This window comes from Harpia harpyja, chromosome Z (genome assembly GCF_026419915.1).
Source record: "Harpia harpyja isolate bHarHar1 chromosome Z, bHarHar1 primary haplotype, whole genome shotgun sequence".
In the NCBI taxonomy this organism is placed as follows: domain Eukaryota; kingdom Metazoa; phylum Chordata; class Aves; order Accipitriformes; family Accipitridae; genus Harpia; species Harpia harpyja.
Window position 1 is genome coordinate 85,244,026 of NC_068969.1, and position 16,713 is coordinate 85,260,738.

The 16,713-nt window shown below is 38.4% G+C and overlaps 1 protein-coding gene across 10 annotated transcripts in view; it reads right to left on the bottom strand.

Moving 5' to 3' along the window:
- Positions 1 to 16,713, bottom strand: part of KDM4C (lysine demethylase 4C) — a 279,669-nt gene that overhangs the window by 242,033 nt on the left and 20,923 nt on the right. For 7 of the 10 annotated variants that reach the window (XR_008233386.1, XM_052776209.1, XM_052776206.1 and 4 more), the window contains 2 exons: positions 15,132 to 15,307; positions 12,123 to 12,237 (listed from right to left, as the gene is read on the bottom strand). Coding sequence is in view for 7 of the 10 variants with exons in the window: in XM_052776209.1 (XP_052632169.1) it covers positions 12,123 to 12,237; positions 15,132 to 15,307 (291 nt within the window). In the remaining 3 variants the exon portion in view is untranslated. Of the gene's footprint in view, positions 1 to 8,314; positions 8,500 to 9,037; positions 11,721 to 12,072; positions 12,238 to 15,131; positions 15,308 to 16,713 lie in introns of those variants that run through there. The other 3 variants (XR_008233388.1, XM_052776213.1, XR_008233387.1) reach the window with 3 other exon arrangements.

The window sequence follows — 16,713 nt, forward strand, 5'->3', positions numbered from 1 at the left end:
ATATTAATACAAATTTGTAAGCACTTTAGAAGACAGTTGAAGCTATCCAGAGAAAAATTCTCTTGACTTTAGTAAGATTTAGATCAGGTTCTAAGCTTGAGATGTTCAGAGAAGAGAACACAAAGAAGTTCATATCTGCTTAACACTTAATACATCAAATCGAACATGGGATGAAACACCATACAGAATACAAATAATAGCTGTAAACAAAATCTTTGATGAGTTCATAGCTAGAAGCCACTAAGTTTCACTGGGCCTATCTATGCTTTTTAATTACTCACGAAGTAATACTAAATAGTATTAAAAATTATTTAAAAGTTTAATTTACATGGGTAAATTTACCATTTCTCTGAAAAGTATAAAACCTAAAAACATTACATCACTTCAAAGGTATTTCTAACCATAATGATGTACTGCATAAGAAATATACCACAAAAGAAATCTATTGATTTCATGGGATTTCAGCTGTTTCCTTACATTATTGCCTATAAAATTTGTATATTAAAAGACATTCAGAAAGCCGTGCATGTAGTTTTTGTGGATGAATCTGAAGTACAACAAAGTGCAATTCTAATTTCAGGTAATGTAAGAGTCAGTACAACCCAGATCAAAGCTACAAAACTGAAGAGATTAGACTTCATTACAACAGCAATTATTAGCACCTGCAGGGAAGATATTAGCTGGTGCTCAAACAGTCAGAAAAACAAGAAATACAATCAAAACTATTACAAGCTCAATTCACACAATTTTCTTTATTGGGAAGACAGCCCCTAAACACGCCCTTAACCATGACCTGCTCTGTAACCCCCATCACTGAACTCTACATGGTTCTCGTAATCTTACTCAAATTTGGGTAACAAATTGATGGCAGACTGCAGTCCTGATGCAGCTGATTAAGACTAAGAAACATGGTGACATTCAATAGTTGGGCAGGTGGTGAAGTAAAAACACAGGTTACAGCAAGAAGTAATGAACATTTAATACTCTCAGATTTCATTTCCTTGTTTTTTTGACATTTTACATCAAGCACGTTACATATACAGCAACTAGAATTGATATACAAGATGGTAACTTCTGTATGAAGTTCAACCTTCTCATTGAACAAGCACTTCTGACTGCCTGCTACGACTGTTTCACTTAGTAAGAAAAACTATCTGTAAGTTATCTGGGACTTTTACAAAGCAGTAAAGGAATCTTACAGAATGAGTTCCTTCCAGACAGCAATTTTTGTCTTTTTTTGAAATTGGAAGCTTTGGCTTTGATGCATTTGTGTGACATAAAGGCACTTGAAATTTAAAAATTAAAAAAAAAAAAAAAAAAAATTAATATGATGACCATTATCAAAGAAAAAAAAACTAAACACCAATATGAAGTCAAAAAGTAGATGCTGGTCAAATTTGCACCTTCCAAATCTAAAAATCATAATCATCAGCAAGGTAGTAGAGCTGCAAAATATAAAATTTGTTTGAAGAAACAATTTTAACTAATTATTCCTCAAATTAATTTACAGACTTTATTTCTTTCAAACCACATAAGATTTATCTTTGTTCACAAATTGTGCAGAATTTGGAGAAAAAAATTAATACAGCAAAGTAAGAGCAATGACTCAACCATGTAGGCACAGAAACACATACCGGGTTAGAAGACAACAATAAATACACCAGATAAAAATCAACTGTTAGTCTAGGCAGTATACTCTTTCTAACAGTAGCCAAAAGCAGACAAGAAACAGTGTAAGCAAAGCAGTATTTCCCCAGAACACCCTTCCAGCCTGCACCAATTTGCAGACTGAAGGTTTCTCCAGCCAGAAGTGTTACCCTTCTACTTAACAGTACCCCATGGGCTTTTTACCAATTTATTCATCCAGTCACCCTCTTTAATCCATGTAAGCTCTTAGCAACCATAACATCCTGAAATCTTACTCTTCTCTTACTAAGAATTAAGTGACAGACAGTTAAGAGAATAAATTATCTTTTTATTTTTTTAACGCCACATCTTTTCACTTTCTCTTAAGTCAAGTCACAACTAGTCACCAAGCAAACTGCTAGTGGTTTGTCTCTAAAACAAAAGCAAATCCTCCCATGAAGAACAATCCTAGGAGAAAAAGCTTGCTTCAAAATACCAAACATACAAAATACACAACCCATAAGCTCTACACTCAAGGTTCATGAGCTATTTCCATTTCCTAAAGACTATTTTGGAAAAGTAGTCTTAGCTCAAAAGGAAATGTTCTCTGAAACCGGCTGAAACGCTAAAATCATGCTGACTCATTTTAACTCTTCCTACATTCCTTGAACTTAAAAAAAAAAAAAATCAGTTTTATATTTATGCCTAGATTGTTACAAGTAATTATTACAGATTATTGTTAAAGCTGTTACTTTCCCCTCACAGATATATCTTTTTTAATATTCCAAAACATTGAGTAAAATGCTTAGATGAATTTTTCAGTAAAACATCCATTCTAACTTTTCCAATAGTTGCATAACTGTTTTTAAACTTTACAGTTGCAATGCACACTAGAAAAATCATAGAAGCTACAAAAGAGCAGTTTAACAGGTCAATACATAACAATAATTCTCAAAATTAATGTATATGTTAGCAGGGTGTGCTATATTTAATAACCAGTATTAGAACACCAGCACACATATTACTTGACTATCAGGAATAGCTGCTAGTTTCCTACTAATACAAAAACCCATTTAGACATTATAATCTATTCAATCTTAGGAAAATATCAAATATTTATTCTGCTCAGAATATCACATTCTGTATCAGAATATTTAACAATTTCAAAGGAATGTGTAACAGAAATATTTCTATTTTTCCACATTTTTGATAGCAAATTCTTTAAAGAATACCTGTCATCTTTGACAACTGTACCACACTATCCAACATCAGGAAAAAAGATGAAAAAATAACGTATTTTTCTTTCTTTACTATAACAAATACAGGCTTGAAACATCTCACCATCTATTGTCATTGCTACACACGTTAGACTTACCTGGTATTTCTTCAGAGAAGTATTGTAAGGTACATAGTAGTTTATATGGAAGACGACTATTCCAGTCTTCACTAATTTTGAAAGTGATTCGAACTTCCTGTAAATTACTATCAAGAGGTTTTATGACTCTTTTAACAGCCTTTGAACCAGCTTTTATTGCAATGTGGAGATAAAATGGGACACTTCACAAGCAGCTCTCAAATATCTGAACACTTGCACAGTTTAGAAGGAGCTGACCCATTCTATTCTCAAAGACACAAAATGAAATGTAGCTTTCAGCATACCATTAAAAAGTAAACCTCAAGGTTGTAAGCACTAACCTCTTTGCAGATAAAGTAGGCTCCAAATGAAATTATTTTTCATTCATTTCCTTTTTTTTAAAGTACTTAGAATAGTGACATGATACTAACCTTTGCACTTTACTTAAACAAATCAGCCAACAGTGTGATGTATTCCATTTTTATGAACATGATTTCGGTATGTATACATTAATACACACATCCTTTTTCAGTCTTTAATTTTTCCTGTGATTATCTTATGGATTCATTTCAATATTAACCTGTCAAACAAGACATCTGTTCTACAACTAGGACTAAAAAGCCCCTATGAGTGACTGTAACAGCTCAAATAACAAAGAAGAGTAAAAAAACTAATTAAGAGACACAGTGAAAAGGAGCAGAAGAAACATACAGAAAAATCTGTGCTTTGTCACCCAGTCCTCTCTCCACACACCCACCCACTCACAACAATAAATGTAATAAAAAACCCTCCAGGTTTTTATTGCTTCCTCAAAGTGCATAAAATAGAGACAGAAAAATGCTATGAACAGAATCTCTGCACCATAAGCACACAGGTTAGAAAATACAATCACCCTCATTTGATCTGTTTTTTCTTCTCAGTATCTTTTCAGATATAACCATTGCTTTGCAGCACCCTTTCAAAGGGTGGAAAAAAAACCAGAAGCAAGTAGATTCTCTTCAGAAATGCACACTAGAACCAAACATGTACGTGAAGGAATGCTCACATTGATCTCAACTATGAGGAGATCATAGAGAAAGGACATCTGACAGAATAATAGAATCATTTAGGTTGGAAAAGACCCTTAGGATCATCAAGTCCAACTGTTAACCTAGCACTGCTGAGTCCACCACTAAACCATGTCCTTAAGCACCACATCTACGCATCTTTTAAATACCCCCAGGGATGGTGACTCAACCACTTCCCTGGGCAGCCTGTTCCAATGCTTGACAACCTTTTCAGTGAAGAAGAAATTTTTCCTAATATCCAATCTAAACCTCCCCTACTGCAATTTGACACCATTTCCTCTTGTCCTGTCACTTGTTACTTGAGAGAAGAGACCAACACCCACCTCACTACAACCTCCTTTCGGGTAGTTGTAGAGGGCGATAAGGTCTCCCCTGCATCTCCTTTTCTCCAGGCTAAACAACCCCAGCTCCCTCAGCCGCTCCTCATAAGACTTGTCCTCTAAACCCTTCACCAACCTGGTTGCCCTTCTTTGGACAAGCTCCAGCACCTCATTGTCTTTCCTGTAGTGAGGGGCCCCAAAACTGAACACAGACCTCAATATGCGGCCTCACCAGTGCTGAGTACAAAGGGACGATCACTTCCCTGCTCCTGCTGGCCACACTATTTCCAGTATAAGCCAGGATGCCGTTGGCCTTCTTGGCACGCTGCTAGCTCATATTCAGCTGGCTGTCAACCAACACCCCCAGGTCCTTTTCCGCCAGGCAGCTTTCCAGCCACTCTTCCCCAAGCCTGTAGCACTGCATGGGGTTGTTGTGACCCAAGTGCAGGACCCAACACTTGGCCTTGTTGAACCTCATACAATTGGCCTTGGCCCATCAATCCAGCCTGTCCAGATCCCTCTGTGGAGCCTTCCTACCCTCCAGCAGATCAACACTCCTGTCCAACTTGGTGTCATCTGCAAACTTACTGAGGGTGCACTCAATCCCCCCATACAGATCACTGATAAAGATATTAAACAGAACTGGCCCCAAAACTGAGCCCTGGGGAACACCACTTGTGACCAGCCGCCAACTGGATTTCACTCCATTCACCACCACTTTTTGGGCCTGGCCATCCAGCAAGTTTTTAACCCAGTGAAGAGTACACCCGTCCACGCCATGAGCAGCCAGTTTCTCCAGGAGAATGCTGTGGGAAATGGTGTCATAGGCTTTAGTAAAGTCCAGGTAGACAACATCCACAGCCTTTCCCTCATCCACTAAGTGGGTCACATAATCACATGCTAAAACATGCAGAACTTTCTACATTTAAAAAAAATTATGAGTCCATGTCCCCTCATTAAGCTACCCAGTGACATCCTGCACATGCTTGTAGTGAGTTGACCCTGGCTGGATGCCAGGTGCGCACCAAAGCCACTCTGTCACTTCCCCTCCTCAGCTGGACAGGGGAGAGAATATATAATGAAAATCTTGTGAGTCGAGATAAGGACAGGGAAATTACTATCATGGGCAAAACAGACTCGACTTGGGGAAAATTAGTTTAATTTATTACCAATCACATCAGAGTAGGATAATGAGACATAAAACTGAATCTTAAAACACCTTCCCTCCACCCCTCCCTTCTTCATGGGCCCAACTTCACTCCCAATTTTCTCTACCTGCTCCCCCTGCAGTGGCGCAGCGGGACGGTGAATGGACACTGCAGTCAGTTCATCACACATTAGTTCTGCTGCTCCTTCCTCCTCAGGGGGAGGACTCCTCACACTCTTCCCCTGCTCCAGCATGGGATTCCTCCCACAGGAGACAGTTCTCCACAAAATTCTCCAGTGTGAGTCCTTCCAATGGGCTACAGTTCTTCACAGACTGCTCCAGCATAGGTCCCCCGCAGGGTCACAAGTCCTGCCAGAAAACCAGCTCCGTGGGCTCCTCTCTCCACAGAACCGCAGGTCCTGCCAGGAGCCTGCTCCAGCACGGGCTTCCCACAGGGTCACAACCTCCTCCGGGCATCCACCTGCTCCAGCGTGGGGTCCTCCATGGGCTGCAGGTGGACATCTGCTCCACCATGGACCTCCATGGGTTGCAGGGAGACAGCCTGCCTCACCATGGTATTCACCATGGGCTGCAGGGGAATCTCTGCTCCAGCGCCTGGAGCACCTCCTCCCCCTCCTTCTTCACTGACCTGGGTGCCTGCAGAGTTGTTTCTCTCACATACTCTCACTACTCTCTCTGGGTGCAGTTGCTGCTGTGCAGCAGGTTTTTCCCACTTCTTAAATCTGTTATCCCAGAGGCACTACCACTCCCGCTGATGGGCTTGGCCTTGGCCAGCGGTGGGTCCGTCTTGGAGCTGGCTGGCATTGGCTCTATCAGATGTGGAGGAAGCTTCTAGCAGCTTCTCACAGAAGCCTCCCCTGTAGCCCTCCCGCTACCAAAACCTTGCCTTGCAAACCCAACACAATACTGTAAAGGATGGCATACAAGATATATACTTATGGTATTTTGCAAAAGACAAACTATAGGCCTACCTCAGCAAGGACGGAGAAATCCACAATCTCTCTGGGCAACCTGTGCCAGGGCAGTCACCCTCACAGTAAAAAAAGTACTTCCTGATGTTCAGGAGGAATCTCCTGTGTTTCAGTTTGTGCCCATTGCCTCTGGTCCTGTCACTGGCCACTGCTGATAAAAGCCTGGCTCCATCCTCTTTGCACCCTCCCTGCAGGTATTTATATACATTGACAAGGTCCCCCTGAGCCTTCTCTTCCCTAGGCTGAACCATCACAATGCTCTCAGCCTTCCCTCATATGAGAGGTGCTCCAGTCCCTTCAACGTCTTACGGGCCCTTCGGCAGGCTCTCTCCAGTAGCTCTGTATCTCTCGGCACAGCACTCCAGGTGCAGCCTCACCAGTGCTGAACATAAAAGGGAAGGATCACCTCCCTTGACCTGCTGACAGCACTCCTCCTAATGCAGCCCAGGACACTGTTAGCCACCTTTGCTGCACTAACACATTGCTGGCTCATGTTCAACTTGGTGTCCCCCAGGACCCCCAAAGGACTTTTCTGGTAAGCAGCTTTCCAGCCTACCAGAAGGTACCCCATATACCTGGGGTTTCTCCTCGCCAGGTGCAGCACTTTGCACTTCCCCTTGTTCAGCTTCATGAAGTTCCTGCCAGCCTGTTCCTCCAGCCTGCCAAGGTCCCTCTGGATGGCAGCAAGACCTGCCAGCATATCAGCTGATCCTCCCAGTTCTGTATCGTCTGCAAACTCTGCCCCATCATCCAAATCATTAATGAAGACTTTAAACAGGACTGGACCCAGTACTGATCCCTGGAGCACACTTATAGAAGTCCTTCTTGTTGCCTTTGACATCTCTGAGATTCAATTCCAGGTAGGCTTTGACGCTCCCAGTTGCATTTCTGCATACTTGGACAGTGTCTCTACATTCCTCCCAGGTTACATGTCCCTGCTTCTACCTCCTGTGTATCTCCTTTTTATGCTTGAGTTTCATCAGAAGTTTCTTGCTGATCCATGCAGATCCCTGGCATTGCCTGACTTCCCGCTCATTAGGATGGACCACTCTTGACCTTAGAGGAGGTGAATACCAACCAGCTTTCTTGGGCCCTTCTTTCCTCCAGGGCCTTATCCATGGGACTCTTCCAAGCAGATCACTGAAGAAGCCAAAGTCTGCTCTCCTGAAAGCCATGGTTGTGGTCCTGCCTTCTGTCTTGACACCCCCTCTTAAGATCCTGAACCCCACCATCTCATGGTCACTACAGACAAGACTGCCTTTGACCTTCACATCTGCAACAAGTCCTTCCTCGTTTGTGAGTACAAGGTCCAGTAGACAACTTTGGTCAGGAAGTTGTCACTGATGCTCTCCAGAGACTCTTGGATTGCTTATGCCTGCTGCTCTCCTGCAGCCTTAGGTTAAGCTACAACTCAGATGCCATCCTTAACTCATTTCATGGTCAAATCCAAACTCTACATATAATGTCAAGGTAGTGCTTTAAAACGAAGTTAGTTGCTCTGTCAAGGGATACAGCAGGAAATTTGAGTACATCTGTTGCTAGAGTTAATATTACATTAGAGACGCACCTACAATTTAGCAAAAATAACCAACTGTTAGCCTACAAACTCCACTGAATCAATCACTCTTGTATTACTAACCAAATACACTCCCCACAGATTAGACATGGAAGAAGGGAGGCATTAGCAATTGTCTTATCAGAGGGAATAAAACTAAGAGAAGGAAAAGGGAGGTGATATCTTCAAGACAGGAGCTGAAGCAAGTGGTGAGAAAGAGGCAAGACAACATTTATATGCGCTTCTTTCAAACCTTGTCTTTTCTCTACTGAATAGCAGATGGCATTGACAGCACTGAAGTCAGATGTGTTTTATGACCCATTATAAACATCAAATCAGTCACTTTTCTTTGGAACCTCCTTTGAAACCAGGAAGATTTTTTCCTCCCTAGTTGCTAGATCAGTCCATGTAAGGGTTTCATACGTCCTCCCCATCTGTCTATACGAATACAATTTCAAATTAATAAAACAAAACAAAAAAATAAGTTAATTTGAGCTCCTTGTATCTCATACAACAAGGAAACAACTTAATTTGTAGCCTCAGTGATTGGTGGTTTGATATAAACAACAGTTGGGAGTGGCATGGAAGTGGAAGGCCTAACAGTAGTTCACCAGAACAGAGACTGTACAGAAAAAGTAGGTGAATCGCACTCTTCAATTTACTCACAGGTACAATTGCCAGAGAAGTTAATAAAAAGTTAATAAAGTTAATAAAGTTATGATATCAGAAACAAAATAAGGTTCTTCCTTCCCCTTCCTGGCAGGAACAGTAACTATTTGCAACTGTTTCACAGGCTAGTCAATCACAGTGTAAGCTGGCTCAAGTTGGCATTACATTCATGATAACTCATAAGGAAGACAGCTTGTTTGAAATAGCATAATAAAAAATAAATAATCACTTCTCAATTAAACTTCCTAAACAATCATAACTCTTAGGTGTTCATAATCAATTCACGAATCAGTTTAATGACTGCAGCTAATGAGACTGGTGCTTTATTATTGACATTATAAACACTTTCAGGAATATTAATTTTCACTCAAGTCCAGATGACCTTATAACAACAAAAAGACAGAACCTTGAACATATATCTTATAGTGTTTATAATCTTAATATAAATAACGTTCCTTACAATCTGTTCCTTAGTGCAATGCTTTTTCTTGAGTCACCTGCATTGTCATTCTCCTACAAAGCACTGTAATTAAATGTAACAGCAATTAAAATGCACACAGCACAGAATAATATTTCAAGTAAACATTCAACTATCTTAAATTTATTTTCTATAAAGCTCTATGCAGTGTACAGAACACTTGTTCTCATAGGTTATTTCCTTATTCATAAAGATTTAACCTGTGTTCAAAACTGTCAAACAACCATAAATACATTATAAATACACAACAGATATTCTGCACTAATCCAAATATCACAAGGGTAAACTTTGAATCATTGATGGTAGTTGTCAAGTTTCAAAGCATGCATTTATAGCTTTGTTCCTGTTCTTTTTTTTGCTGTTCCATATGACACAGGCTTTATAACTCTTTATAACTTTGCCTCATCTTCCAAACCCCTCAGAATCTGCCATCCTCTGATCTAAGAAAAACAAACAATACTACAAGACCTATGATCTCTCTGGCACAGTGCCAGCAAGGTGCTGGATTCCACAAATAACAATATTGTTTCTTTAAATAATCTAAATAGTAAAAATTAAGGCTTCATCATGCTTCAGATACAGATGTCTCAATGTAAAATTGAACACCACCATGTGGAAAATAAAATGTAATTGGTAAACTTGAAAACTAAAAAATATGGACTTGCAGCACAGCAGCACTTCTCACTAATTTTGATGGCCCAAGTACACATATACATCACACTTCCACTAAGTTCCAGGTGTTTTTCTATCTGGAATTCTGCCAGATATTTACCTTTCTGTTAAATGCAACGTCTATAAACACACTGCTTTCTATAAAATGCATTTTGTAAAAAGCATTTGGGTTTGTTTATCGCAAATGGGCTGTTATGACAAATTAATCCCACCATCCCCTTTGCGCTGTATGTTGCCCAAAATGTCAGCTACTTGTATTCATCTCCTTTCCCCAAATAATGACAATCCTCAAGCAAACTGAATGAAGACATAAGAACAACCTCTAATTCCAAATAGAATCAAAAAGGTCCTTTCTTAGCACTGTCTTCAAGCATAAAACATGAAAAAGATTAGTTGTGCAAGTACACCATCTGCTGGCCAAAAATTAACTTCGGCAAAAATATTCTAAGAGAAAACATTTTGATCAGTGGCATCCATAAATTTCTCACCAGCAGTTTGGTACCAGGGTTTTTCCTTCTTTTCCTCTAAACCCCACTGGGCTGTACGCTGTGACATGGCTGTCACATTTACTGGTCAGTCTGTTGACACTCTTTCCTCAGTGTCTAATCCTTTCACTAACATTTCTCCTTTGTTATTTATTTATTTTTAAATAATAGCCATTTAATCATAGCCACTGCCTGCAACTTTCAGTGCTTTCTTCACACTAACATCTGAGTTAGGATTGCTGAATGCTGCTGTTCTCACTTCACCCTTTGCTTTGTTGACCTCCCTTCCTCAGCCTCCCAACCTAATGAGAGTGCAATTCCATGAGAAGGAAATCTCTGACCTTCTCTCTGACCAGTTAGCACTTCAAAATCAGATATTACTGCATTCTCTTTTCTTTGGAAAGGCTGCTCATGCAACAGTAACCTTAAGATACTAAAGACCAAAGAAAACACAATCAAAACAAAGTCTACATTTGTAAAAAGCTACGCCAGAAGGCATTACCTGCCAACATTAAAGAAAACAAAAAGTATCAGCGAAGAAAAAGGGAAAGCTTCTGTTTCTTGAAAGAAACACTGCTTTCCTGTGCCCCATTTTGGTCTCCACAAAGCAACAGCCATCTAGAATGTCTCTTCACCAAAACACCCCAAATCAGAATTTTCAATTATTTTCTAAATCATTTTTATACAGCTGTTTGGACACAAAAAAAGAATTTGGACTTGCTGCTTTCTCTGAACAATAGACCATTGGACATTTATAGTTGTCTTTCAAAGATCACATAACCTAGTGCAAAAATTGAATTGCCTTAAGCCACCTTGGCTGACCGTATTTATCTTTGAACAGAGTCTTCAAGTAATTTGTCTTCTATGAAGACATATGAAACATTAGCAGAGCCTCAGGCCCTCCGCCACAGAGAAATCCTACTTTTTTTTTTTTTTTTGAATGATTGGAGAAGGCAGTTACATAGAACATGAAATAACTCAAGAACTCCACACATGGTAGATTCTTTTAGAGAAAAGTTTGCCCTGTGTTTTTTAAATCCTCAAATCTTTTTTGAAATGCTAATATTTCTTCTGTTAGTCTCATTACTTAAATAATCCTTTCAAAATCTAGTTCCTATAGCTACTCACATAGCCTAATTGATATCAATGGATATTCTGTAAATCTTCAGATAATGAGATCTGTGTTAAGAGTCCATTTTTATCCGTGGAGATCTTGCCAAGTAACCAGCAAAATCCATTTACTTAGGAAGTTTCCATTTCATCTCTCTTAATTCAGAGGTACACAGGAAGTATAAGCACATTTTCAGGAAACTGCAGGCATTCCAGGCATGTATAAAGTACAGCTATCAATTTTCCTCAGTGAGAGAGAAATAAAGGATTTAATCTTTTAATTTTAAAGTTATTTAAATATCACTAGATTTCCAAAGAGGTACACAGATAACATGCATACTGAAATGTTAATAAACAAATAAATAAATAGGAAGGAATCTCAAAGTTCCGGAGCGTTCAAAGTGAAGAAAGGAAAGAGTTGTATGATGAGGAAAAGTAGCAATATCCTACTGTCTAAGGACAGAACTGTCTGACTCTTGCAGATGTAGGGTTAATTTCAGCCTTGCTTGGGAGTCTTTAAAGTAAGTAACCCAAAGTTTTCAACGGAAAGACAGATTCTCAGTCACAAAGCAAGAATGTATCCTCCAAATATAGTACCCTTTAAATGAGGGCTGGAAGAGAGAAACTTCATAAAAAGCTATGCATACTTCATCATAAATGCTCCCATTGATATCTGCTCCATAAATTGGTGCCACAAAAGTCAAGTTCTTCCAGTATTTACGCTCCAGATCTTCATAATCTATGTATCTTGGGGTGCAGTATCTGCAGAGGAAGAGGTAGGCAAAGGTTCAGCATAGTCTTTCAACAACCACCTTCACAATGGACTATGCCTCTGATCCTGCAAACTTAATTCTAAGAGATCATTTCATTTCAAATTCACTGAAAGAGGAATTATTAGTTGTCCTGAATTCTTAGTTTCATGATTCACCACAGCATGTAATGTCCTACCTGACAGCTACCGTAACTGAAGTCATACACCTACCTATGTAACATTTTCTTCAGTCTTCAGCAGCTAAACAGCACATCTACTGACTGTCCTCAGGCTGAGGCCCTCCCTTTTGTTTCTCTTCCATAAAAAAGACATAATGAAAAAGCCACTTAATTGACAAGTATTTGTTATTTTCCTGCCTCACTACCAGCTCTGCAGAGACACAGAGGTAGGTCCTGCACAAGCCTGTCTCAGAACACCTCAGATGTACTAATTCTGCCAAGTAGCAGCCCTGTCAGGCAAAACCAGTACTTTCCTCTCTTTTTCATTCCCCAGAAAAAACTTCTGAGGAAAGGTGTAATGTTTCAAACAGTTGATACCAAAAATTCTACCATACAGTGAAAAAAAATATTTAAGGGAATTACTCTTTTTACTCCCTTAGTGCAGCACAGGGCACCATACTTTTATATGCATAAATATACTTATGTATATACTGTTGGAAGGTTACTCAAACCTCATTTAAAATCTTGCGGGAACACAACACAAGCACACTACCATAGAAAACATCCATCAATAGCTTTTGCCTCAGGATCCTTTGTTAGGCCTCTGTTCTCCCATATTTAGGTCTTCAGAAAAGAAAACTTGCTCCATTACTGCAACTCTGAGAAGTAAAGTTTCATATTAGCACTGCCAACTTACTACACTTGAACTACTGGAAAGAAAATCCAAACATACAAGAATCAAGTACACCAGGTACGTTTACATCATGTGATAACACAGAACAGAGACAAGCAAGTTAGCAAAACACATCTTAACCAAAGCATTCTCAGCAATGGAGTTGCTTCAATTATTTCTCATGATATGGCTCCAGAAATCGGACTGTATTTCTGCTTGTCACTGAGTAATATGGATACATAAACTCAGTTACCATAACACAAGTATCTTGATTACAGGATGCAGGTATGCCCATACTTCCCACAGGTCAAGGTGGAGAAGCACCTTGGTTCAATGGTGAACTATGAATCCTCAAGCAAATAAAACATGCAATGCATTAGACTGAAGGCACAAATCCTTTTAAAGGCAACTATGTTTCAATTTAGACATTCATGACCCTTCTCTCTTTCTTAAAGGAAATGAGTAACATCACCATACTCGGGAAAAGAGTTTTTAACAGAGAAGTCTTCTTCATTAAGGAACAAAATTATTTTTATGGGAGAACAGGGGCTCTCAGCTACTTAATAGTTTAAGAAATATAGACTGCACTGAGTGTCACAGGAGGTTATATGACACATTTTCTCAAGAGCAATGATGAATATTTAGAAAGACCTACAGCTAGTAATATATAGGAAGTACTCCCAACTGTTCTTAACTTTACCAGTGAAATGAACTTGTAAACTGATTTCAGTAAAAAACATGAAAACTGAAATAAGAAACACTTCCAAATTATCTTCCATGATAAAGAATATAATAAACTTAACATCATGATACATATTAAAATCTTCACAGTATTTTTGCATTATCAAACTATTTTAAGAAATTAGTGTTTATCATTTTATCACATTTAATCAAATGTAAACTATAAACATATATAAACAGGTATCACAGAAAACTACATCAGATCCCATACAGGATTTGTATTTTATTCTCCCCTCTAACAGTTACTGAACAAATAATTTTAAGAACTACAAAATAGGTTCCCATTCCCGTTTACCAGAGGAAGAAAATTTTAAGTGTGATAAGCTCAATTTTTCACAAATAATATATGGGCAGAAACATACTGATCCTTTTTAACTGAAAAAAGATCAGTTTTGCACTTTTACAATGGCATGGATATTACGGAACATTTGCTGAGGAGCCTCTTTAAAAGCTTTTCATGTCCTAGTTTTTCCTGATCTTGATAACAGGACAAGATCTTCTCTTCTTACCTCTTAATTTCTTAAATTAACTTATGAGGGAAACTTTCCTTCAAACTAGGGCATTGTTACCTTCCTTCATTATATTCAAATACCTTTTCTCTCTAGGATCCTTTGACTCACCTTCCAGAAACTGTTTCCAGTCAGTTTTGAGGAAATGCTGAAGTAGAATTTATTCTTTTTATGTGGCCAAAAGGAACGGGGAAGAATTCCTTCTAATCACTGCCCTCTTCTTGGAATGTCCACCAATTTGAAACTTTTTAGTATAGCGCCTAGCCCTTCACAGACTTTTCCCCCCCTCTCTTAATATCCATCTTGCCACAACCAGAACATAGACATTTGCTAGGTGCAGTTGAGTTCTCTTAGATTAATGCAAAAAGTTCTAGGCGAGTTAAAAAGATGTTGGATTTTTTTCCAAATTACATGGTGATAGGCCATTCCAGTATCTAGGCCAAAATAAGTTACACATTAAACATTAATAGCTGTACTCAAAACTCAGATGTAAGTCTGTATCATCTTCATTATTTTCAACATAAGCATTTGTTAGAACAGGAAAAACAAAAAAAAAAGGTAGACAGAAAGCATCATGTCTCAGGTTTGTCAGATGCTTTCTTGCTGCCTTGGTATCAGATGATTTCAACAACTGGAACACAAGCAATGTTCATATTGTGGTACCCTTCCACAACTTAGGAGACAGGAAAACCTCTACTGAGTAAGTGAAAAAAACACCAGCTGCCTAGTACAATTCAAAGAAACCACAATATGGGAACAAATAAATATTTGTCATTCTAAGCAAGACCCCCCCATATACATACTGGTCACTGTAGGCCAGCTGCTTGAACTCCTTCACTGTCATTGGTTTTTTCTGAATGTTGTACTGCATGAAGAGCCCCGACTGGCCACTGACAATCTGCTGAATTGGAGCAGGAATCACCAAATCTTCAATATCATTATAATGTTTTCTTGGCTTCCACTCCTTCGGTGGGATAACCTTTAAATTCAGAAATAAAAAACAGGATATCAACAGTTGCAATACCAATTCAAAACATTCAGGAAAAATCAAAAGAACCAGTCAAATACACCCAGATGATCACATGAACGATTCCTTACCAGCTGTTTCACAATAACTGACCAAGTTAAGTGCTCCTAGATAATGCAGAAACCATTCAAAATGGGCATAGTATTGCCTCAATTCACAAGCAGCAACTCATTAGTCTACAGCAATTCAATCATGTGAAACTGTGCAAACATACACATGTATGATAACAGAACAGACAAATATTTTATAATCAGAAAACCTCAAAATTCAAAAACACTTCATACTCCACAATATAAAATTGTTATCCTCAATTTAAAAAAAACAAAAAACAAAAAAACACAAAAACAGATTCGTACACAAGATTGACAGTCCCCTGTCCAAATGTTATTTGGTGTAAACAGTATAAATAACTTTATTTCTTACTGAAAAATGAAAAAAATAGAGCTATTTTAGAGAGCTTTAGATTTTAGAGTCTGTTTAACTTACTCCCCATCAAACTGCAGGGTACAACTCTATTATAGTAAGAGTTTGCACTAATTTAGATATACTAGGTTTTGTATTAACACGATTTAAACCTCATAATTAAAGATTAAAGCTATGTGCAGATTAACCAATTGTAAAGTTAACACTTTTATTTCAAATACCACAGAATTGCCCAAAGTCTACAAAAACTCCTCAGCAGATTCTAAAGTGTTGGTAATAAAGCCATTAGGAATTTCAAAGAGGCCTGTAGTTATACCAGTGTTCTTTAACTGGCTGCGTAATTTTGAACATTCCTTGCATGTGTTATTTTACCTGAAAACAGAAAACTCACTAGATTTGAAATTGCAACAGTTTTAAAACACAGCAACAGATATTTTTAATTTTTTTTTTTTTTTGGTTTTGAACTTTTACTTGCCCAAAAGCTCAGTGATATGTTCTTTGATCCACTCACTATATTCACTCTTTTCCATGGTGTTCAGATCAAATTTTCACAAGCATTGGCTTGGAAACTTTTAAAGTAACATACAGCAAAGTAGGATGGCTTTCGTAAACATTCATCTGCCATGCACAAATTACATTACTTGAATAATTAATTCATATCTTAAGAGGTAGCCTTTACACTAGGCTAGCTAGGCTGTTCCTCTAACAAGCATTTCAGGATTCCATACAATATTGTCCATTAGATATTTTGCTATTACATCACTCCAAGAAAGTAAAAAATTCTAAAAAATATTACAGATAGACCCTGAGATCATTTGCTACCTTTGGAAAACAATAACAAATGGGGTAAATTGTAATGCTAATGTACTCAAATAGTCCATCCCTCAAAGAAATCTGATCATGATCATTAATACTAGCAAGCACACACCAAAACA